Here is a 23,300-nt window from a genome sequence, read left to right on the forward strand (position 1 = left end):
GCTCTGGATTGCAAAGCCTCAGGCAAAGAGACCTCATGAAGCCAAAGGGACAGCTGACACTTCTGGTGAAGGGAGCAGGGGTTCAGGACTTCCCCATAATTCATGCGGGGCTGCAGAATGAAGCTCCCCCCCCCACCCTCGTTAGCTTAGCACCAATACTCCCTCTAAGCTGTGAAGTCTTGTGAGCAAAAATTCTATTTTGCGAGCTACTGGCATTAAAGCTGTATATAAAGCTGCATGAAAGCTGATATATATATCAGCTTTCATGCAGCTTTATATACAGCTTTAATGCCATATATATATCCAGATGCTGGGAAGCCTATTTGGGATCCTTGGTGGAAAATACAGTGCTCTCCGCCCTGCCCCCTTTGCCCTTCCTCACCTGGCTGCCACCCCCCGGGCCGAGAGAGGCTTGATGGAGTTGGTGTAGCGCAGGATTTTCTTCTGGTCGACTTTGTCGAGGATGTTGTTGCGCAAGACCCGGGCGAGGCTGAGCTCCCCGTTGCAGACCAAGTGGAAGACCAGGTCCATCAGCAGCTTCAGGATCTCCTCGGTCAACTCGACCAAACTGAGGAAAGACAACAAAAAAAAAAGGGGGGGGGGAGGAACCCAGAGTTTTAGTCCCTAAAAGCCAGCTGTTTAAAAACCCTGCGTTGAAGTCAACAACTAGGCAGCTGAACGTGGCCCACGTAAACACAGAATTTGGTATTTGGCGCAGAATTCCGCACCCTGAGAATCTGAGCTTCTGCTTATTTGAAAAAGAAAAAAGCCGGTGGCTAGCCCTCAAGACTACAGAGGGCAGTCTGACAGCCCACTGAAGACTCGGGGGGCTTCTTCCCTATGAAGAAAGGCTGAAGGAGCTGGGGATGTTTAGCCTGGAGAGGAGGAGGCTGAGAGTAATAGGATCACCATCTTCAAGTACTTGAAGGGCTGTCGTATTGTGGATGAAGTGGAATTGTTTTCTGTGGTCCCAGAAGATTGGACCAGAACCAATGAGTTGAAATTTAATCAAAAGAGTTTCTGGCTCAACATTAGGAAGAACTTCCTGACAGTTAGAGCGGTTCCTCGGTGAAACAGGCTTCCTCGGGAGGTGGTGGGCTCTCTTTCCTTGGAGGTTTTTAAACAGAGGCTAGATGGCCATCTGACAGCAATGTGGATCCTGTGAACTTAGGGGGAGGTATTTGTGAGTTTCCTGCATTGTGCAGGGGGTTGGACTAGATGACCTTGGAGGTCCCTTCCAACTCTATGATTCTATGGTTAGAGTGGTTCCTCAGCGGAACAGGCTTCCTCAGGAGGTGGTGGGCTCTCCTTCCTTGGAGGTTTTTAAACAGAGGTTAGATGGCCATCTGACAGTAATGCGGATCCTGTGAACTTAGGGGGAGGTATCTGTGAATTCCCTGCATTGTGCAGGGGGTTGGACTAGATGACCCTGGGGGTCCCTTCCAACTCTATGATCCTAGGATTCTTCCCAAGCTGCCTTTCTCCATGCCTGTATCTAACGCCTGTGTCGGGAAGCAGATGAGTGGCGCCTGCCTCACAACTCGCAAAAGGTCAAGGATGTAAAATAATTGCAATTAAGGTAGAGCTTGTTGTCAATGTAGTAAAAAAAATAACACACACACAGACACACACACATCCATTACTGCAAACAAAAAAAGCCTAGCTGCTGAAATTCTTTGTCACACTCCACCATGTCGAAAGCATGGAGCTAGGGAAGGGTTATGAAGCAGGAGGGAAAATGGCTATGGAGACACAAGTGGGCCAGACAGCTCCTGTCGACCGCCTTTCTCCATATGTTCCCCAGAGAGCACTGTGTTCAGGGACGCAAAACTTGCTATCTATCCCCAGACCAAGGGAGGCCAGACTGTGTTCCACACGGGCTAGGGCCTTCTTAGTGGCAGCACCAGAGATGTGGAATGCCCTCCTGGAGGCCATAAGGGCCCTGCAGGATCTTTTTCAATTCCACAGGGCCTGCAAAACAATTATTTTGGCAGGCCTTTAACACCTAAACCGGGAGTGGACTGCCACCCTACACTGCTGAGGAACTACAATCATTACAGGATCACTGTCAGAAGAGAGAAGATCCTGCCTATGCTGAGTTGAACGGCACCTTAAAATGTATTTTAAATTGTTTGGAGTACTGTGTGCAGTTCTGGTTGCCGCACCTCAAAAAGGATATTATAGCATTGGAGAAAGTCCAGAAAAGGGCAACTAGAATGATTAAAGGGCTGGAACACTTTCCCTATGAAGAAAGGTTAAAATGCTTGGGACTCTTTAGCTTGGAGAAACGTCGAAACTGTGGGGTGACATGATAGAGGTTTACAAGATAATGCATGGGATGGAGAAAGTAGAGAAAGAAGTACTTTTCTCCCTTTCTCACAATACAAGAACTCGTGGGCATTCGATGAAATTGCTGAGCAGACAGGTTAAAACGGATAAAAGGAAGTACTTCTTCACCCAAAGGGTGATTAACATGTGGAATTCACTGCCACAGGAGGTGGTGGTGGCCACAAGCATAGCCACCTTCAAGAGGGGTTTAGATAAAAATATGGAGCAGAGGTCCATCAGTGGCTATTAGCCACAGTGTGTGTGTGTGTGTGTGTGTGTATAACAATTTTTTGCCACTGTGTGACACAGAGTGTTGGACTGGATGGGCCATTGGCCTGATCTAACATGGCTTCTCTTATGTTATTTTATCTTTTTAAATTGCAATTGTAAACGTTTTTGAATTGACAGTCAGCCGCCCTGAATCCACTTGCGGAAAGGGTGGGACAGAAGACTAAAGTAATAACAAATAAATAAATAATTATCTGAGAAAAATGAAATGGGCCACAACCACCATGGCAAGGGCAGTCCCGCAACAAAGCCCGCGACGTCTACTAGCCTGCAACAGTGTTTTATAAAGCAGTTTCCCCATATGGGTGTATGAGAGCAGAAAGAAAGAAGCCACCTCAATCCGCTTCCGGCCGTCCTCCCCTCTTGCTGGCCACAGGTACCCACGGCAGGAGGCCAGGCAGATGGCTGCTAGTAACCCTAGAGCCAGTGGGAGGGGGGGGGTGGCTTCCTTCTGAGCCATTCTGGCCTCTACTAAGAGGAACCCCCATGCTGCAGGGGCAATGGAGACCACGCTCTTTGCATCTTCACAATCTCTATTGGGCTGGCATGAGGCTTAAAAAGGCAAAGGGGGGGGGGGGGGAGACAAACAGCTACTCACCACAGCTCATCCACCACTCGAACCAGGACGAAGAAAGTGTTCTTGCTGACCCGCTTCTTGAAGGTGTCCGGACAGTGACAGAACTTCTCATATGTGGGGGTCAAGTTAAGGACTAACAAGATGGGAGATGGGCTACACAGCCAGCACAATGGCAAACGGACAGGGCACCTGAGGGGAAACTACCCCCCCCCCCAAAAAAAAAACACGACCCCCAGATTCGGATGCAGGCACAAAGACACACACCAATATTGATGCCAGCCCCGTTAAGACAGCAGTGTGCCAAACTCCTGACTTTCTTTCCACCCCTCTCTCCCTCCTTCCTTCATCTATTTGCCTTCCTTCTTTCTTTCTTGTCTCACGGCTCTCAAACATCTGATGTTCATGTCTCGTGACTCTCAAACATCTGATGCTTATTCTATGTGGCTCTTACATTAAGCGAGTTTGGCCACCCTTGCTCCAGACCACGTGGTTTTCCTCTTCCATCTGCCACCGGAAGTGCCTCCTCCTCCCACTTCGAGCGAGTTTGTCAACCGCAAAGTTTGGTGACCACAAAAATGGTATATAGGCAAGCCGGAAACTGAGCAAGCCGAATGCTTTAAATATTTGGGCATAACCTTTAATTACGACCTTAAATGGGCAGTTCACCGTGATAGAACATTAAATATAGCTAGCTGGTCTTCGTCCCAAATTAAACAGTTTTATTATAAAAAAAGGTAGCCAATGTTTGCCTGCTGCAATCAGAGCTTTTAATGCTAAAACACTATCACAAATTTTGTATGGTATCCCTCTGTGGATTAACGCTCTGAACCAGAAAACAGAAAATATTCAGGCTGCATTTTTGCGACAAATTTTAGGAACCCCCAACTGTGTTCCTTATTTTGTAATCTGTTCAGAAACAGGCCAATCTCTGACTGAAACGAAAGCTTGGGCTCTAGCTTTTAAATATCGGTTACGATTATTTTATAGGGCTGAACCAGCTAGCCTGCTCAGCTGCTTAATACGAGACCCTTACAGTGCTGCTTGACTAGATGGAATCATGTCGAAGCTCAAACACATGGGCATTGCCATCGATGATCTATTTTCATCTGATGGATCTTATAACTTTAGATTTATCAAACAGAGGGTCTTAGATCTAGAACTCCATAAACTGTGTCCTGCCCAATCCTATACTTGCTCTCCTGCCTCACTTGGACTTGACCGGACGGCCAGAAAAATGGCCAAATATTTATCTGAACTAGATAACCCATCAACATCGGAGAGCTTTTATGCTGGCTAGGATGAATGCATTTCCCTCCAACGTTCTCTATGGGAGATTTTGTCAAGTCCCCTTTAGCGAGAGACATTGTCTATGCGGGTCAAGTTCGCCTGATTCCATCCAGCATATCTTATTGAACTGCCAACTGTATACTAATCTCCGGAAGGTTCTGTTAGGTAGTCTTTCCTTACCGTCCTACATTCAACAAAATAGGATTGATTGCCGCTTCTTACTAAATGACAACATAACTGATATCACAAGAGCTGTTGCCAAATTCTTGGCTGAAATCGTCAAAAACTATTCTAAACAGGTTTTATTGTGACTCTTAATCCTATTTTAGCCTTTTATGCTTTGAACCGACATATTTGATTATTGTTCGGACCGACAAGTCTCTATATCTCTTTTGGTTATGCCAATAAAGGTGTGATTGATTTCAATCACACCTTTATTGGCATAACCAAAAGAGATATGCAGAGACTTGTCGGCCAAACCATAATCAATACCACTAGCCTAGTTGCAAAGTACCTTTTGGCTGCCACAACAATCAGGGAGCAAAAGACTAGCTCCCCTCCTTGATGCTTGATTGGTTTTTATAACTGAAACTCTGCGCAACTTTGCCATGCTGTAGTTTTTACTTCTACGCCAATAAAGGGATTTGAATTTGGATTTGATTGATTGATTTCACTCTTGCTGAACAGCTGCTGCATCTGGGTCCCAAGACAGGGATGCTTTGTGCAGGGCACTGCTGTGCAAGGAAGTGGCAGCATGTGCTGCTTCCAGCAGAAGGGTGGCACGCCGCCTGAGGCTGGAGATCAGCAATCAGGGTTGCCTGCCTCCTTGCATGGGCTAAAGCAGGGGAGTCAAACATGCAGTTTGGGGGTCAAATCAGGCCCTCAGAAGGCTATCAGGCCCCCGAGCAACTCGATGTCATCTGCTTCCTTCTCCCTATATCTTGCTTCCTTCTGCATAACAGTTTGCTTTGCAAGGCTCTCTCAATTGCACAGCAGAGCTACTGAGTTGAGCCTCTCTTCCTTCTATTGCCTGAGGCTCTTCCCCCTCCTGGTCCCCTGGGGAAGAAAGGAAGGAGCCAGAGCTTCCTTTGCCCAGTTCCCTGGTTCCCACGGGAGAAAGACAAAGAAAGCATCTTTAAGACCAATGAGTGCTAACGTTTTAAGCATGTTTTAAATTCATATATATATTTGTGTTTGTCTGTGTTCTTTATAAAATTTGTATCTCTGCTACCTAATCTTACTTAGGTACACACATGGCGCAGCCCAACATAGCTCAGCCCAACCCGACATGGCCCGGCCCGACAAGGTCTCCTTTATGTCAGATCCGGCCCTCATAACAAACGAGTTCGCCACCCCTGGGCTAAAACAAGCGTGCGAAGGCAGGGGGATTCAGACTGGGACCCCGGCATGGTCTCAGCTGCAAGTCAGTCTTGCAAAGCAGCTATCCGCTTGGCTGGGGAAAACACGCTGGGAACTTGTAGAATACTGTCTTAAGAGCAAGAAGGGGAATGGGCCACAGCCTGTGTGCGAGGCCTGACTCCTCTCCCCGCAGGACTGCTGCCCCCTTGCTGGCTGAGTCTGCCTTCTTTTTTGCCTTGAGAGGAGGAGTTCTGCGATCTGGGAGATCAATGTCGTTTGGCCCTAAGACACCATCTCCGTTTGGAGGGACTGAGGCTAGAGCTGCCTTCATGACTCCACAGTTCTGTCCCGCTCCTCTCGAGGCCGAAGGGAAAAGGCTAGAACACTCGCATTATTCTTCTGGAGACTGTGCAGCCCACCAGCTGAAGCAGCCAACCGGTCCTGTCTGGAACAGCCCTTTGGTCAACGTGCCAGGTTTTAGTCCCAATTGTGGCCTTACCCATGGTGTCATGCCCCTGTTGCCACAATGATGATGGCAAGGGGTGTGGCCTAATATGCAAATGAGTTCCTGTTGAGCTTTTCCTACAAAAATGGTGTGTGAAACAATGGTGATGGCGAGGGGTGTGGCCTAATATGCAAATGAGTTCCCGTTGAGCTTTTCCTTCAGAAAATGGTGCACGAAACAATGGTGATGGTGAGGGGTGTGGCCAATTATTCAAATGAGTTCCTGTTGAGCTTTCCCTTCAAAATGGTGTGCGAGGGGTGTGGGATAATATATAAATGAGTTCCTGCTGGGCTTTTTCTACAAAAAACCGCAATGTGTGAAACAATGGTGCTGGCAAGGGGTGTGGCCTGATATGCAAATGAATTCCTGCTGGGCTTCTCCCTACAAAAACGCCCTATGTGAAACAATGGTGATGCCAGGGGTGTGTGGCCTAATATACAGATGAGTTCCTGTTGGGCTTTTTCTACAAAGAAAGCCCAGGCTGCCATGCAATCCTGAAAGGCAATGGAGGGGGGTGGGGTGGAAAGCAACCTATTCGTTAAAAGAAAAATACACTTTCCACAGGAGGGGCAAAGAAGAATGCTGCCCCAGGTCTCCGTCTGAGCAGAAGGAAGGACAATTTACGGCTCCCGTTGCAAAGTGTTCGAGTTCAACCGCCAGCAGAGAGGGCAACACGGAGGCCGCTGTGCCAATTAATCACCAGCTGCAGGTGTCTCTCCTGGGCTGCAGGTGGCAGTGCTGAGCCAGCTCAAGAGTGGTGTGACATCAGGTCTCCGAAGCATGCCCGCACTTGAGTGAGCAGGAACAGGCGTTTACTTGCGTTGAGAGTGGGGTGTGCGGTCTGAAAAATCTCTCGCCTCAGGGCAATGGTAGCTACAGCTCTTTCAGAAGAGCCTGTGGAATTCTGGGGCGTTCACAGAAGCCATCGCTCTCTGTCCCTTTGCAGTGGGATGTCTCTGCCTAGACGTGACCCCTGTGAAGAGGCGGCCCTGAATGGAATAATGGGACAGAGGAGGTAGATCCAGGTGAGCAGCCATGCCTGTCTGTAGCAGTAGATGGGGTGGCCAAACCTGCTCAATGTAAGAGCCACATAGAATAAACACCATATGTCTGAGAGCCGCAAGACATGAGCCTCAGATGTCTAAGAGCCTCAAGACGTGAACGTTAGATGTTTGAAGGGAGTAAGGAAAGAAAGAAGGAAAATAGAGGAGAGGCGGAAAGAAAACAACTTTAATTTTAAATGCATTCTCCAAGTTGCCAGTTGGCTTGGCTTGGAGAAGTGATTTAAAGAAAGAAATGCCTTCTCCAAATTGGCCAGTGGGGCGGTGGGGGCTCCAAGAGCCACACAGTGCATGTGAAAGAGCCACATGTGGCTCCCGAGCCACAGTTTGGCCACGCCTGCAGTAGAACAAAGCAGGAGTCAAGTGGCCCCTTTACGACCAACAAAGTTTTATTCAGAATGTAAGCTTTCGTGTGCATGCGCACTTCTTCAGATGGGAAATGAGGTACAGTAAGCAGAGCTACATACAAAGTTAATTTTAGCTTTGTACCACTTTGCCTTCTAAACCCCACCAGCTGTATGTAGCTCCGCTTACTGTACCACATTCCTCATCTGAGGAAGCGTGCCTGCACACGAAAGCTTACGTTTTGAATAAAAGTTGGTTTTATACTCCCCTGGAGAAAATGGCTGCTTTGAAGGGCGGATTCTATGGTATTGTGCTATGCTGAGGCCCCTCCCCTCCCCAAACCCCGCCCTCTCCCGGATCCACCCCCAAAGTCTCTAGGTATTTCCCAACACAGACCCAGCAACCCTAAGGAGGAGTCTGCTCTCGGCAACCACAAGGAGGGGTCTGCTCCACACAACCCTGCTCTGCCCATAATGCCCCAGTGCACTCAGAAGCTAGCCAATCCGCTTGAAAGGAATTCCTAGCCTGGAAGCCAATCGTCTGTGAGTCACCCTCAGGCTTTGCTGTCACTCTTCTAAGCACGTCTCTAGGACAGAAGAGTACTGGGCATTTCGAAAGGATATCTGTACTGCAGCTTCTTGATGAGTTCTTCCGGGGAGATGAAGGTTCGGTAAGTTGTCAAGAAGGCTTCACAGTACAGCACCAAATCTAGGCGGGGAGGAGAAAAGAACAAAGGCCCGTCAGTCAACTGGGTCTTTCAAGCGGGAACTCCAGAGACGAAGTTAGCGTCTTAAGAGGTAAATGCCACTGAAGCTGCAATGTTTTCCAACAGACCTCCCTCGTGCATTTAAGAACATGGCCTGTTTTCGTTTTTACACGCTCTGCTTATTTCCTAAGCTTCTTTGCCTCAGCAGAAAAGACTCCCGACAGAAATCTTTTGTCCATTTGAAGTCTACCGTCGGCTGGAACGTGGCTGGCACCGAAGAGGTTCAGAATCAACCTCGGAAGAGGGGTCGAGGAGTTCTAGGCTTGCAGAGCACACATTCTGCCCACGGCGTTTCCAGTCAACCCACTCAGAGGAGCACATGCAAAACGGCCTCCTACCGAGTCACAGTGCTTGTCTGCTGAGCTCTGGGCTTAGCTGGCAATAGCTCTCCTGGTATCTTGACAGATCCCTGACCTTGAGATGCCAGGAAATGAACCTGGGAACCCTAACGGCCAGGGGTTAGCATACCTTCAGATCCGCCTTTCCCTGTATGAGCCCCGTAGGTCCTTACGATCAACGCCCCAACAACTTTTTGGCAATACCCAGCCCCGGAGACGTCCATCAGGCCTCGATGAGGGCCAGGGCCTTTTCAGCGCTGGCCCCTTCCTGGTGGAATGAGCTCCCCCTGGAGATCCAGGCCTTGCGGGATCTGCTTCAGTTCCGCAGGGCCTGTAAAACAGAGCTCTTTTGCCAGGCTTTCAACTGAGGCGGTGGGTGTCACTTGTTACTGGCCTCCCCCCCTTCATTCCATCCCAGTACCACAAGACCTGCTGGGCCTGGACAACAAGCCACGCCTGTGAGGCGGAATCTGTCATCTTCAGTCTTTGTAATTTTAGATTCTTATATATTTTAAATTGTTCTTTTACAGTTTTTACTGTTGACTGTTTTTATGACGTAACCCGCCCTGAGCCTGTTCTACGGGAAGGGCGGGCAAAAAAACAACACCCCCCCCCCTCGAATTAAATAAATAAATAAACCTTCTGCATGCCAAGCAGGGGCTCCGCCACTAAGCTACGGCCCCTTCCGAAGAAGGGGACTGTTCATGGGACCCGCAAGCGCAGCATCCCCAGCTCTGAGAGGCAGCGGCTCTCTGGGAGGGGGAAGGCCCAGGCTGAGAAAGGGCTTCGTTTCCCCAACTTTCCCACCGCTGATCCACAGCCCCGTCACCTCGATTAACCTCCCCGCAAACTCTGAACGAGGAGCACTAAGGGGGGGGGGGAACCCCAGCATGAGTTCAACAGGACTGAAATCTCAATTCCCATCTGCCCCAGGAGGCAGCTGGCTTTTCCTCTAGCTCGCGGCTTGCCAAGAAATTTGTACGGGAGGGGAGGGAACCCACTGAAACATCCGGCTGCTGGCTGATTTACGAGCCCCGCCTGGCATTCTCCTCATCAAAGGCTTAATTCATTAACCCTCGCCAGTTCTGCAACTGCTGGGTTAACATCATACACAAATTCTTCTGCGCTCATCCCAAGGAGACCAGAAATTCCACATATAAACTGGGTCTCCTTATAGTTCCGCCCCACCCCCCCGAGCTTTGGAGTGCCTCGGTTTCAATGAATTCCTGTTAAAAAGCTGGCCAGGCTGGAGTAAGCAGCAGTTTCAGAGCTCCTCCCATCTCTTAGCTAGTCTCAGCTCTCATTAAGGGAAACAAATAGTGTCATCTGGAAGACTAATGAATTCAAGAAGGCATAATCTGTGAAAGGCAAGAAGAGTTCCTGGATAAGCAGGGATGACGCCTCTGCTGATTGGCTGAACTGCCCTGACGTAAGAGGGGAAAGGAAAGAGGGAAGGGTTTCTGACCAATCACTGGCTGGAGAGTAATAGACTGGTGGGAATTCGGCAGAGGAGTGCAGGGAAAGGAAACAACTGAGGCCCTGAAATGGCAAAGGGGCAAGAGGAGAAGATAAGAAGATACTGGATTTATATCCCGCATTCCACTCAGAATCTCAGAGTGGCTTAACTCTCCTTTATCTTCCTCCCACACAATAGGCACCTGTGAGGTGGGTGGGGCTGAGAGAGCTCTCCCAGAAGCTGCCCTTTCAAGGACAACTCTGCGAGAGCTATGGCTGACCCAAGGCCATTCCAGCAGCTGCAAGTGGATGAATGGGGAATCAAATCCCATTCTCCTAGATAAGAGTCTGTGCACTTAACCACTACACCAAACTGGCTCTTGAGGAATAAAGCAAATAGCTGCCTTCTACTGAATCAGACCCTCGGTCCATCAAAGTCAGTATTGTCTACTCAGACTGGCAGCGGCTTTCCAGGGTCTCAAGCTGAGGTTTTTCACATCTCTTTGCCTGGACCCTTTTTAGTTGAAGATGCTGGGGATTGAACCTGGGACCTTCTGCTTATCAAGCAGATGCTCTACGCCCGAGCCACCGTCCCTCCCCTAACATATAAAGCTGCCTTCTACTGAATCAGACCCTTGGTCCATCAAAGTCAGTATTGTCTACTCAGACTGGCAGCGGCTCTCCAGGGTCTCAAGCTGAGGTTTTTCACATCTCTTTGCCTGGACCTTTTTTAATTGAAGATGCTGGGGATTGAACCTGGGACCTCCTGCTTCCCAAGCAGATGCTCTACCACTGAGCCACCGTCCCTCTCCTTTGGCCTTGACCTGGATGGCCCCATCTCATTGGATCTTGGTGGCTAAGCAAGGTCAGCCCTGGTTAGTATTCAGATGGGGAGACCACTAAGAAGTACAGGGTTGCTGTGCAGAGGCAAGCAGTGGCAAACCATCTCTTGTCTTGAAAACCCCAGGAGGGGTTGCCTTAAGTCTGCTGTGACTTGAGGGCGCTTTTCTCCATCACAGCAGCTTTGCACCCTTGAGCTAACTGCAGTGGGACTCTGTTTACCCAACGTGTGTGCTGACTCCAGCCACTGTTGACATTTTCTTGCTCGCCTTCTCCCCCTCCTTCCTTTGCTTTGCTTTTTGATTCTAAACCGTCCTGGTTGTGACTACGTTTTAAGCCTTTAATAAATAACGATTGAGATGGCATTATGTAAAAAACAATGAATTCCAACATGCCTCATCTTTCAGCCCTGGCACGGAAGAGTTAAACGGTCCGTCGTATCTTCTCCGCAATGGACGGCTACAAGAGCTTATCCCGGCTTATCTCTTGTTTGACTGAAGCGAAGCAGAATCTCTGCGTGCCCCCCCCCCCCCAATCTAATCCAGCCTCGCCTGGACGATCTGTGAATGTAATGTGACAAATTCCTCGTTGGGGAGCTCGTGGCCAAGAGCGCTGAGGTGCCATGGCCCTTCTGCAATACCTTTCCTGTCAGTCTCAGTCGCATGGACCAGCAGAATATCCCCCGATCCCCCGCGAACGTCTGGCCCATCATCGCCCTGCAAATGGAAAAACACAAAGCAGATGGGTAGCTTCCTTTGGGGGCAGCCAGACTCCCCAGAGCTAAATCGACTCCATGCTCCACACCAGTTTTCCTTGCATTGCCAGGGGTTAGCCAAGACTTGAGTGGGGGGCGGGGGGACAGAAAGCCCCATCTTGTCAAGCACTAGAAATGGCCTTTGGCACAACTCGGGGGTTTTGTTGCATGAGACTAAAAGGGGACCTTGGTCTCTGAACTCTTGGGAGACTAAGGAAAATTAATGGCCTCTGTTAATCACGGGAGTTTGTAGGGGTCAACGTGAGCAGGCTCAGTGTAGTGAAAGCCAAGGAGCATCCCAAAGCCAACCACCAGGGGAAAAAAAAACACAGTGCAGTTTAGAGAGATACACATGGTATTTCCTGGTTGTGCTCAGTAAACACAATAGCAAGATCCAGGTGGGCGGCCGTGTTGGCCTGAAGCAGAAGAACAAAGCAAGAACCAAGTTGTACCTTTAAGACCAACCAAGTTTTATTCAGAACGTAAGCTTTCGTGTGCTCTCTAAGCACACTTCCATCAGACAAAAGTATGGAACGGCAAGCAGTCCTGAATACAGAGAAAGTGGGCAGTGAATTAGTATGCAGAGTCACGGAAATGTTTTTTAGTCTTTTAATCTGCTAAAAAGCATTCCCATGACTCTGCATACTAACTCACTGCCCACTTTCTCTGTATTCAGGACTGCTTGCCGTTCCATACTTTTGTCCGATGGAAGTGTGCTTCGGGCACACGAAAGCTTACGTTCCGAATAAAACTTTGTTGGTCGCAACAGCAAGAGGTTATTCAAAAGCCCAGAGACTCAGAGACAGCCGAAGGGCTTCCATTCACACCAAGGTTGCTCACAGACACTAGCAGTTCTACAGCTTCAGAAGACCCCTCCTGCAGTTGGTTTAGGCCAGGGATGGCTGTATGAACCTGGACCCCCAAGCATCCTAGCCCACGGGAGCTTTACCAAGTGTTAACTGAGGTACAGCTAAAAACATTTGTAACAGTTTGCTTTCATTCAAAGAAACACCAGTGCAACAAGTAAGATGTTCCATGCTTAACATCATCTCTCCCAGGGTTTGCATTCTCCTGTAATGGAAAAACCTGTACAAGTCACCAGCAAATGGGTCATTTTATTGTTCCAGTCAGGAAACTGACTGGAAAAGAGACTCAACCCCCAAACTGGCCATCTCTGACCTTGGCAAAGATCAGCGGTCCATTTTATGACATCACTGCAGGTGAGCCAATGAAAAACCTGCATGCCCGGGGCTGCCTTGACATCAGAGTTATCAGCAATTGAGGGAAAGAGGGGGAGAAATACATCGCTGTCTTTCGGATTATATACCCAGAAGACGAGGCAAGGGCACCGGATGCTAGAAGCGCAGTCACCCGAAGGGGCTGTCAGGCTCACAAGCCTCTGAGAAAATTATGTTCACAATGCAATACTTCAGGCATTCCTCTGGCAAGGCTCCTGGAATTCCATTTAAGCAATGAGTAATAGCTTGTCACACCGGCTGGCGGATCTTGGATGGCCGGAGCCTCTCTCCTGCAGCAAGTGCTGGCGAATGACAGATTGCTGCTGGTTTCCAGACGGGGCCCCTCTGATAGCCTGAAAGCTTCAAAGGCCCCAAAGTATTCCCCTCGGCCCAGAGATAACAAAGTGAGCCTGGCTGCCTGGCAGAAGCGCTTGGGCTCCGGCCAGAACAGCCATCTCTTCAGGTAACAGTAGAGCTACCTGGCTGAGGAAGCTCCTTCCCTCCTTCCAAAGCTATTTAGGAACTGGAATCAAGATTGCAAAGCCTCCTCTTTTCCCCGCTGCAATCCCCATGCTGTGCAAGAACCACAATTAGAGTTGCCAGATCCAATTCATTCCTTGGGGATGGAGCCAGGAGACAAGGGCGGTGGAGCCAGGCGCAAGGGTATGACAAGCACAACTGAACTCCAAAAGGAGTTCTGGCAATCACGTTTAAATTTAAGGACTGTGCTCCTTTTCAACGCCTTCGTTCCATAGGAAATAATGGAGGATAGGGGCAACTTCTTTGGGGGCTCACAGAATTGGACCCCCTGGTCCAATCTTTTTAAAATATGGAGGGTCTTTTGAGGAGAGGCACCAGATGCTATGCTGCAAATTTGGTGCCTCTATCTAACCCCAGATACCTGTGGATCAATTCTCCATTATACCCTATGGGAATTAGTCTCATAGGGAATAATAGAGTGCCCTGCAGACATCCCCACCCTGCTTTTTGATGACCCTGAAGCCCTGCTTTTTGATGCCCCCAACTGGGGATTGACAACCCAAGTGGAGATTTCACTTTTAAGAAAACCGGTCTCGAGAATTGAAAAGGAAGCTTGGAAATGTGTGGACTGAGACCCCTCCCAACCTTTTTGAGTCTGTGTGGTGTGAACAATCCCAAAATGGCTGCCAAAGAAGGCGGAGCTGAATGGGATACCTCCCACTCCCTACAATGCCTGGAAGAAGGAAAGCCTAAAAGGGGAATGGAACCACATACTGACTAAGGAAAGTCCCAGAGCTTAGCAGCCCTCCTGATTCTCCAGCAGGAAACAAACACTTTCATTTCCATGTGGGCAGCCAATAACAAGCCCTGCCTTACAATGACCCCGCCCTCTTTCTTGAAGAGCTTGGTGGGTACCAAAGGAAGTACTGGTCGGCCCTGTGGTGCCCCCAGGCCCCATGTTGGGGAACCATGCCACACAGGAACATGCATTAAACTTAGGCCTTTTTTTTGCAGCAGGAACTCCTTTGCATCTTAGGCCACACACACCCTGATGTAGCCAATCCTCCTGGAGTTTACAGTAGGCCCTGCACTAAGAATCCTGTAAGCTCTTGGAGGATTGGCTACATCAGGGGTGTGTGGCCTAAGATGCAAAGGAGTTCCTGCTACAAAAAAAGCCCTGATTATACTGAATCGGACCGTTGGTCTATCAAGATGGGTATTATCCTCTCTGGCCGGCAGAGCTCTCTGGGGTCTCAGAGTGAGGGCTTTCATATCACCTATTATGTGATTCTTTTAACTGGAGGCACCAGGGATTGAACCGGGGACCTTCCGCATGCCAAGCAGATGCTCTACCAATGAACAACAGCCTCTCCCATGACAGGTGATAGCTCAAAACCCACAACCCCTCCACTGTTCCTCGAAGTTTAGCAGGCGTGGACTGCATGTTTTTTGAGACTCCCTTAGCAAGCATAAGGACTGGAAACTTGCTTCTTAAAAGAAGAAATGAGGCCAAGAGCCTTAGGATGCTTAACTACGCAGCACTGGGCAAATGTCCACCTCAGCCCATCGGGTGTGAAAGCTGCATTTACTGGCAAATCCAGGCCAGCTTCTCGCAAGCACAAGCCCTGTGGCACAGAAGAACCCACCTGGGGGGAAAGAGGCTGCCTTACCTCCTGCTTCAGCGTCAGCCTGGCCATAATCTCATTGTGGTCGACCAGCGACAACTCGTCCACCTCCTCTTCCAGCTGGGAAGACTCCAAAGATTCCGGCGACTTTTGTTGCCTGCACGAGGAATGAGAGGTCACAAACACGTCAGGGAAAAGGGCAGACTACTGGCCAGAGAACAGGCCCCCAACACAGAGAGGAGGTTTCCTCTGATAGCCGGCATTACTGGACGGGGGTGAACCCCCACCCCCCCGTTTCCGGAGCCACCCTGGACTTACCCGAGAGTCACCGGACGCTAACTGGGGAACCCATGGGGACAGCGACAGGGAAGCCCACAGGGGCAGAGACAAGGACAATTTCCTTGCTAATGTAATATATAGGTCTTTTAAGGCAGTTTGGCCTGGCCAAGGCAGTTGACGAGGAAAAGAGGCTGGAGTTACACAGCCCACCAGGCCCCTGAGATCTCAAGAGAAGGCAAGCTCTCCTGAGACTCCAGGGGAAGTGACTGAGCACGTGCAGGCTGCTGCACCAGCTTCGTTAAAGGGCTTGGAAGCAGGCTGGTGAGGAGGTGGACAGGCTCTCTCTCCCCTTTCTCCAGCCTGTGTGAGAGAGACCCAGGAGAGAGAAAGAGGAACCAGGAGCTGGAAAACCCCTCGGAAGTTCTGCAAGCCCAATCAGGACTGGAAAAGGCACGATGGGTAAGGGAGCTGTTGAGAAAAGACGTATGGATGCCCCCGATCTCCACAATTATTTGTAAGACCTCCATACAAATGGCTTGGATTTCAAACATTAGGGCCTACAGAGTGATTTTAATTCTATATCCCAACCAGGGCTAGTTTTCGTAGAAAAAGGCCAGCAGGAACTCATGTGCATATTAGGCCACACCCCCTGACTCCAAGCCAGTCGGGGCTGCGTTCCTGTGTGTTCCTGCTGAAACAAAACAAAACAAAAAAAGCCCTCATCCCAACTAACAGTAGGGCAAGATACATATGTGTGTGTGTGTTACTTTCCTTTCAGCTGATGCCAGAGCCTGAGAGAGCTTTTTAGCAAATGGCTCCCTCAGCCCGCTGCACCTCAGAGGCTTTGTGTGAGGGCAAAGAAAAGAGGGATCAAAACTCCCACATGGTGTTGGAAGCAACACAGGAACCACCATCAGAATAAATGTGAGACGACCTCACCTTTTGCTTTCATCTTGGCTCTCTTTCCCTGGGGTGTTGCTGAGCGAGGCAGAGTCCTTGGGGTGACCATCTCTGACCGCCGGAGATTCCTGGAAGGGTGAAAGAAGCCTTGGATCATTAAGATGGCCCTTCTCGCCGGAAGGAGACTTGACACACGCCCCACAGCCGCAGTTTCTACGATGGCTTCCCGCTGAGGATTCCCAGGGAGGGCACTTTCGCCACACAGCCGACCATACCACGTGCAACTCAAATCAGATCAGGAAAGCAGAGAAAAGCCTTCAAGACTTTCACAGAAGATTCCTCATTTGCTCTGAGACGTGGTTTCAAAATTTTGTCGGGCTGCATGACTTCCAGTCACCTGACCAGTCAAATTCTGTCAGTTCAGCGGACTGTTGGTTGACCACTGTCAAATATGCTGTAAAGTCCGAAATATCTGTGTGCAAGCAACAGACTGCCTTTCCCTCACTGCACCCTGGTATCATCCGATCAAAGTGGAACACCTCCCTACTCCCGTCCAGCATGTATTGGGTTTCCTAAGTACATAATCCTCATTTAGGACTTCCCCCTCCAAATGCAAATTCTGAATGATCAAGGTTTTAGCTCATCCTTCCTCAGGGTGCGAAAGTGAGACCCGTGGCGCAGAGTGGTAAGATGCAGCATTGCAGTCCAAGCTCTGCTCACAAGTCACGACCCGAGTTTGATCCCGGCGGAAGCGGGATTCAGGAAGCCGGCTCAAGGTTGACTTAGCCTTCCATCCTTCTAAAGCCGGTAAAATGAGTACCCAGCTTGCTAGAAGACTGGGGAAGGCAATGGCAAACCACCCTGTAAAAAGTCTGCCAATAAAATGTCACGATGTGACGTCACTCCTTGAGTCAATGACTGGGTGCTTTTCCTCAGGATGAGAGCTATTTTTTGTGTTGCTGGGTAAGAACTTTTCCTCTTAGCTGTGCCCCGTATCTTGAGGCATAGCTAGGACATTCTACCAACTGGCCAGGTCCCATCCTCTGCTTCTGTTAGTCCACACCCATTCCATCATTCTCTGCACCAGGACAAATGAGGTGTTGCCTGCCGTCTCCCAGGTTCTGCCTGTGTGTGTGAGCCTCAGTGGGCCTGCTAGCCCTACTTCCTCTGGGCCACTGGGCAGCTTCCGCCATATGTTTGCCATCTGTCCACCTGTGGCAGGCAAACCCCGCCCACAGCTGCAACCCTGTGCCCTCCAGGAACTAAAGAATGTGAGGGGGAAAATGGGTGGGAAATGGCCATTTTACAGCGAAGTTCTACCAATTCCCCAATGTCTTTGTAGCCTTTACCATAAGGGAAATTCCTAGAGCATCACCTGGTCACCTGGAAATGATGTCACCCCCTTCCCCGGTCCACCCTCCTCAGATACTGCCTTCAAAATCTTCTAGCGTTTGCTGAGACTGAGCTGGCGACCTTATTCTTCCACTTCCCCTCTCCGTTCAGCTGCAAGGCCTGCCGTCCCCGCTTGGACATGGGACGTAACCCACCTGCTCCCTCCAGGCGTCCTCGGCAGCCCGGCTTTGGTTGCTCCTGCCCTCTTGAGGCCAGACAGGTGGCAAGCTGAGAAAGCATCTTCTCTGTCATGGCACTAAAACTTTCTAACTCAGGAAGTAGGACACCCGCTGCCTCAACCAAAGGCCTGGCTACCTGCCTCAACCTTGAGTCGGCTACCTGAATCCAGGAAGATTAGCCTGCCTCCCTCTATTGGTTTCTTCTGCCAGCAGATGAAGATATTTTTTGTTTAGTCTGGCACGCCCCTAATATCTGCCTTTTATCATCTTTGGCAGGCCAGGCAGCCAGCGCCCTACCTATCCCCCTAAGACCTAGCTACAGTGATCCATGCGACGGTCACTCCCAGGTTGGGTTTCTGTAACTCGCTCTACATAGGCTTACCCTTGAGACTGATCCAGAAACTCCAGCTGGCGCAGAATGCAGCAGCTTGGCTGTTGATAAAAGTGCCTAGTCGGGCACACATTCGGCCAACGCTGCACCAACTGCACTGGCTACCAACTGAGTACCGGATCTGTTTCAAGGTTTTAGTTCTGACTTTTAAAGCCTTACCCGGCCTGGGACCGACATATCTACAGGACCGCCTCTCCCCATGTGTGTCCCGGAGATCACTACGATCGGGTACACAACATCTGCTGATCGTCCCTGGCCCAAAGGATGTCCGACTTGCCTCAACCAGGGGCAGGGCTTTTTCAGTCTTGGCCCCGGCCTGGTGGAATCAGCTCCCTTTAGAGATCTGGGTCTTCACGAAATTGTTACCTTTCTGTAGGGCCTGCAAGACGGAGCTATTCCGCCTGGTTGAGGCAGCAGGCGTCCTACTCCATCAACTGGCCCTATGCAACGGTACCATCTCTGCTGTAATATGAATTTTACTCTACCTATTGTTTTAGGCTCTCAGTTTATATAACATGTGCCCAACCGAGATGCTATTTATAACGTATGTGATCTATCAAATTGTCTCGTTACATTGATTGGGTTTTAACTGTTGTTTTATATTGTTTTTAGAATGCTGTGATTTGCCCTGAGCCCATTTTAGGAAACAGCAGAATAAAAATTGAAGAAAGAAAGAAAAAGGAAGGAAAGAAGGAAGGAAGGAGGGAAAGGAAGGAAGGAAGGAGGGGAGAGGAGGGGAGGAAGGAGGGGAGGGGAGTGGAGGGAAGGGAAAGGAAGGAAGGAAGGAAGGGAGGAGGGGAGGAAGGAGGGAAGGGGAGGGGAGGGAAGGAAAAGGAAGGAAGGAAGGAAGGAAGGAAGGAAGGAAGGAAGGAAGGAAGGAAGGAAGGAAGGAGGGAGGGGAGGAAGGAGGGAAGGGAAGGGGAGGGAGGGAGGGAGGGAGGGAGGGAGGGAGGGAGGGAGGAAGGAAGGAAGGAAGGAAGGAAGGAGGGAGGGAGGGGAGCGGTGGGGAGGGGAGGGGAGGGGAGGGGAAGGAAGTAAGGGTTATTGGCCCTACTCTCAGAGTTGCTTATGTGTCTTCAACTGAATTTCTATTTTAATGGTATTTAAATGTATTTATGCTTGTCACCTTTCCCTGACCTGCCTGAATATCCCAGATAAAACATGCCATCAGGAGGTCCATCAGTGGGGCCAGGATACTAGAAGTCCTCACACTGCGCTCCAACCCAAGCACCAAGAATACAGAGCATCACTTGCCCCAGACAGAGAGTTCCATTTATACCTTGTGGCTAATAGCCACTGATGGGACCTCTGCTCCATATGTTTATGCAATCCCCTCTTGAAGCTGTCTATGCTTGTAGCTGCCACCACCTTTGGTTGAAGAAGTACTTCCTTCTATCCGCTCTAACCTGAACAGAGGAGTGTTTAGCATTTAAACAGCCATACTTGATCCCATCAGGCAATCAAAACTATGGGATGGATGGTGGTCATTTTGGAGGGAGGAGAGCTGGCAGTATACTGAAGCCCATGCAAAGCAGACGTAACAGTTAAAGGTAGTCCCCTGTGCAAGCACCAAGTTGTTACCGACCCATGGGGTGACGTCACATCACAATGTTTTCTTGGCAGACTTTTTTTTACATTGCCTTCCCCAGTCATTCCCCCAACATGTACAAGACTTCTCTTTTGTATATATTATGGCTGAAACACACACACCAAATTAAGACTCCACTGAATGCTTTACTCCTCATTTTTTCTGAAAAAGAAATGAATTAATGATGTTTCTCCAACCAACTGTGTGTGCGCCCCTGTTATGTGGCTGATTTCCCAAATAAAATCCAAAAACTGAAAGAGGTACCTGGACCTGCCCTGATCTGGATGCAGATCGTAGCAGCTAAGCAGGATCAGCCCCAGTTAATACTTGGATGGGAGACCCCAAGGAAGTCTAGGGTTGCTACATAGGGGCAGGCAATGGCAAAACACCTCTGAACATCTCTTGCCTTAAAAACCCTCACAAGCAGTGTTCCCTCTAAGCTGAGTTGGCATGAGCTGGCTCACAGATTCGGAGCTTCCAGAGCACACATTTTTGTCTTCGCTCAAGAAGGATGATCCTAGAACACACTAATTTAGGCAACAACAGCTCACAACTTTAATGCCAGTAGCTCACAAAGTAGAATTTTTGCTCACAAAACTCTGCAGATTAGAGAGAACATTGCTCATAGGTCCTTTCCAGTTTGACCCACAAAAAAAAAATCTGCTACAACAACACAGTTAATCTGGCAGATGCTACACGATTTTTCTTTCTTTCCCAGCCAGCAACAGGCTAATGTGACTGATCTGTAGATCCAGGTGAGCAGTTGATGTCTGCAGCAGGAGGAAAGAACCTGTTGTGTCCCACCTTCATCAAAGCCAGGGGTGGAATTCTAGCAGGAGCTCCTTTGCATATTAGGCCACACACCCCTAATGTAGCCAATCCTCCAAGAGCTTACAAAAAAGAGCTTTGTAAGCTCTTGGAGAACTGGCTACATCAGGGGTGCGTAGCCTAATATGCAAAGGAGCTCCTGCTAGAATTCCACCCCTGATCAAAGCCCTTTAGAGGAGGCAACTCCAGATTCCCCTAAAAGACAGCACTATTGGGAGCAGTGCCATCATTCTGACCAACGCTACTCTAGAAGAATGGGTCAGTCTTTTCCCCCCCCAAACTGGAAGGATGGTAGCCATGACTCTGGTTCCTTGGCTCCAAGGAGATGGCATCATCATTACTGGCATGAAGTCACCAATCTTCTCCAGAACTAGCAGTACTGGGGGGGAAGCATTTGTTTTGAACTTACACAGATGACTGGCTCCTGCCTTAAGACCTCTCATGAGTAGACTGATCCCTGTGCTTAGATTTTTGTCTCTGCCTCCTTAACAGATGGTTCTAATTGGCTCCGGTAATTTTACTTTGTCTCCAGTGGTTTATGTACTAGAGATATTGCCTTCTGGCTCCACAGCGGTAGATTTTAGTCCCGGTTTTGGAACTGATGTAGATCGTGAACGATGTTTCAAAGGAACTTTCTTCTGCTCTGAAAGAAGGTGGGATTGTATGATAGGAACCAACTAAAGCTTTTCCTCACAGAGCGGCTTTGAGGTGCAATGGCCTATTGTTACGGGCTTTGGGGACTTGTCATTCATCCCCAGACATAATAAGTACAGGGAATGGTTGTCCAATTATGCCCTTTTTCCCTCACAATGTGAGCACTTTTTGAATAAAGACTTTTGCACCCTGGAAAAAGAGAAGCAGGCAGGCAAGTGGTAGAGAGGGAAACACTCTCCCCCAACATAACGAAGCACAAAGAATTCCCCAAATTGGTCTTCTCTTTGCAACAGCAGAGAGAGAGGGAGAGAGGGAGAGAGAGAGAGAGAGAGAGAGAGAGAATGAAGATTTATACCCTGCCCTTCTCTCTGAATCAGAGGGTGGCTTACACTCTCCTTTATCTTCTTCCCCCACAACAGACACCCTGTGAAGTAGGTGGGGCTGAGAGGGCTTTCACAGAAGCTGCCCTTTCAAGGACAACTCTGGCTGACCAAGGCCATTCCAGCAGCTTAACCACCACACCAAACTGGCTCTCCATCAGAGCAAGTGAGCCTCATTTCTTCCTCAAAAACCAATGGAAAGAGAGGGGGAATATTCTGCACTCCAGAATTTTCTGTGGCGAGCACGTGCAGGCTCCCATGTGGGATGGCGCAGAGTCTGTGAAAATGAACGAATACCTATAGGTACATATAAAAGGCCTCAGACAGGTAGTTTAATGCTCAGATTGTCCCCCAGTTATGGCCCAACCTGAATTGTCCCCCTGGGTCTGGTAGCAGAATAAACCCCAACCAAGAAATTTGTGAAGGGCCTTCCTTTGCACTGAGAGGACCAGTCCTTTACACAGGATAATGAGGTGCACAATGGCTTTCAGCAAATAACTAGACTTTACTGTTCCTTCCTTTAGGGAGGATGGACATGATGGCTGAGCAAGACCTCGCCGTGACTCCACAGGGATTCATTATGGAAGCACATGAAGATCCTTTCTAGTAAAGGTAGAGCACGGCCCTCATTCACAGACCTTCCACAACTTCTCTCACAGTCTAAGATGTGTTCTAAAAATGAATTATGTATGTATTTAACATCTGTGGCTAAGCGGCACACCCCAGAGAACATCTCTTCCCAATCAATAATTTGAAATTTTCATAACAGGGAGGCAATAAGAGGGTTCATCTAGTACAGGGGTGTCCCATCAGCCAGCTTGGAGAATGCATTTAAAGTTAAAGTTGCTTCCTTTCCACCTCTCCCTCTCTCCCTATTTTCCTTCCTTCCTCCCTCCCTTCCCACATCTGATGCTCATGTCTTGCAGCTCTCAAACATCTGACATTTATTCTCTGTGGCTCTTACATTAAGTAAGTTTGGCCACCCCTGATCTAGTGCCATCTGATATGTATAATACGAACCGCATGTACAAAGACAGGAAGTCAGCTGATTAAGGGGGGGGCTTATACAGGGACTGAAAACAGATGTGGCCAATCACAGGGGTGGAGGGGTGGAGTGAACCAAAGAGTTCATTAACTCACTGAGGTGCATAGAAGCCAGTATTTTTCTGGATAGAAAAAGCGGCTCACAGAGCAGAACATCAGCATCATATGGCAGGAGGTTCGTGGTTCAGGTCCATGGCTTCTCTACTGCATGTGCTTTTCATTTACTTCGTTTTACTCCCCTCAAGTCAGTTCTTTCAATAGCAGCCAGTTATGCATACATCCTAGAGGCCTAGCAGTCAACTTGTTTAAGGAATTAGCAGGATTCTTTTTTAAAGGGAACTGGATTCCACCCCCCGCCCCTTACACCTGGCTTTAGATATGACTACATTATAGCGAATAAAACAGAAAATATTGCTAGA

At 49.1% G+C, this 23,300-nt stretch overlaps 1 protein-coding gene across 6 annotated transcripts in view; it reads right to left on the minus strand.

The window, feature by feature from the left end:
• The window catches only part of RAPGEF1 (Rap guanine nucleotide exchange factor 1), a 192,535-nt gene that overhangs the window by 19,152 nt on the left and 150,083 nt on the right, over window positions 1-23,300 (minus strand). For all 6 annotated transcript variants that reach the window (XM_060250718.1, XM_060250717.1, XM_060250716.1 and 3 more), the window contains 6 exons: window positions 16,465-16,553; window positions 15,292-15,403; window positions 11,790-11,865; window positions 8,385-8,458; window positions 3,215-3,318; window positions 383-568 (listed from right to left, as the gene is read on the minus strand). In XM_060250718.1, the coding sequence (XP_060106701.1) occupies window positions 383-568; window positions 3,215-3,318; window positions 8,385-8,458; window positions 11,790-11,865; window positions 15,292-15,403; window positions 16,465-16,553 (641 nt within the window). The remainder of the gene's footprint in view (window positions 1-382; window positions 569-3,214; window positions 3,319-8,384; window positions 8,459-11,789; window positions 11,866-15,291; window positions 15,404-16,464; window positions 16,554-23,300) is intronic.

Source organism: Heteronotia binoei, chromosome 12, assembly GCF_032191835.1.
Source record: "Heteronotia binoei isolate CCM8104 ecotype False Entrance Well chromosome 12, APGP_CSIRO_Hbin_v1, whole genome shotgun sequence".
NCBI lineage: Eukaryota > Metazoa > Chordata > Lepidosauria > Squamata > Gekkonidae > Heteronotia > Heteronotia binoei.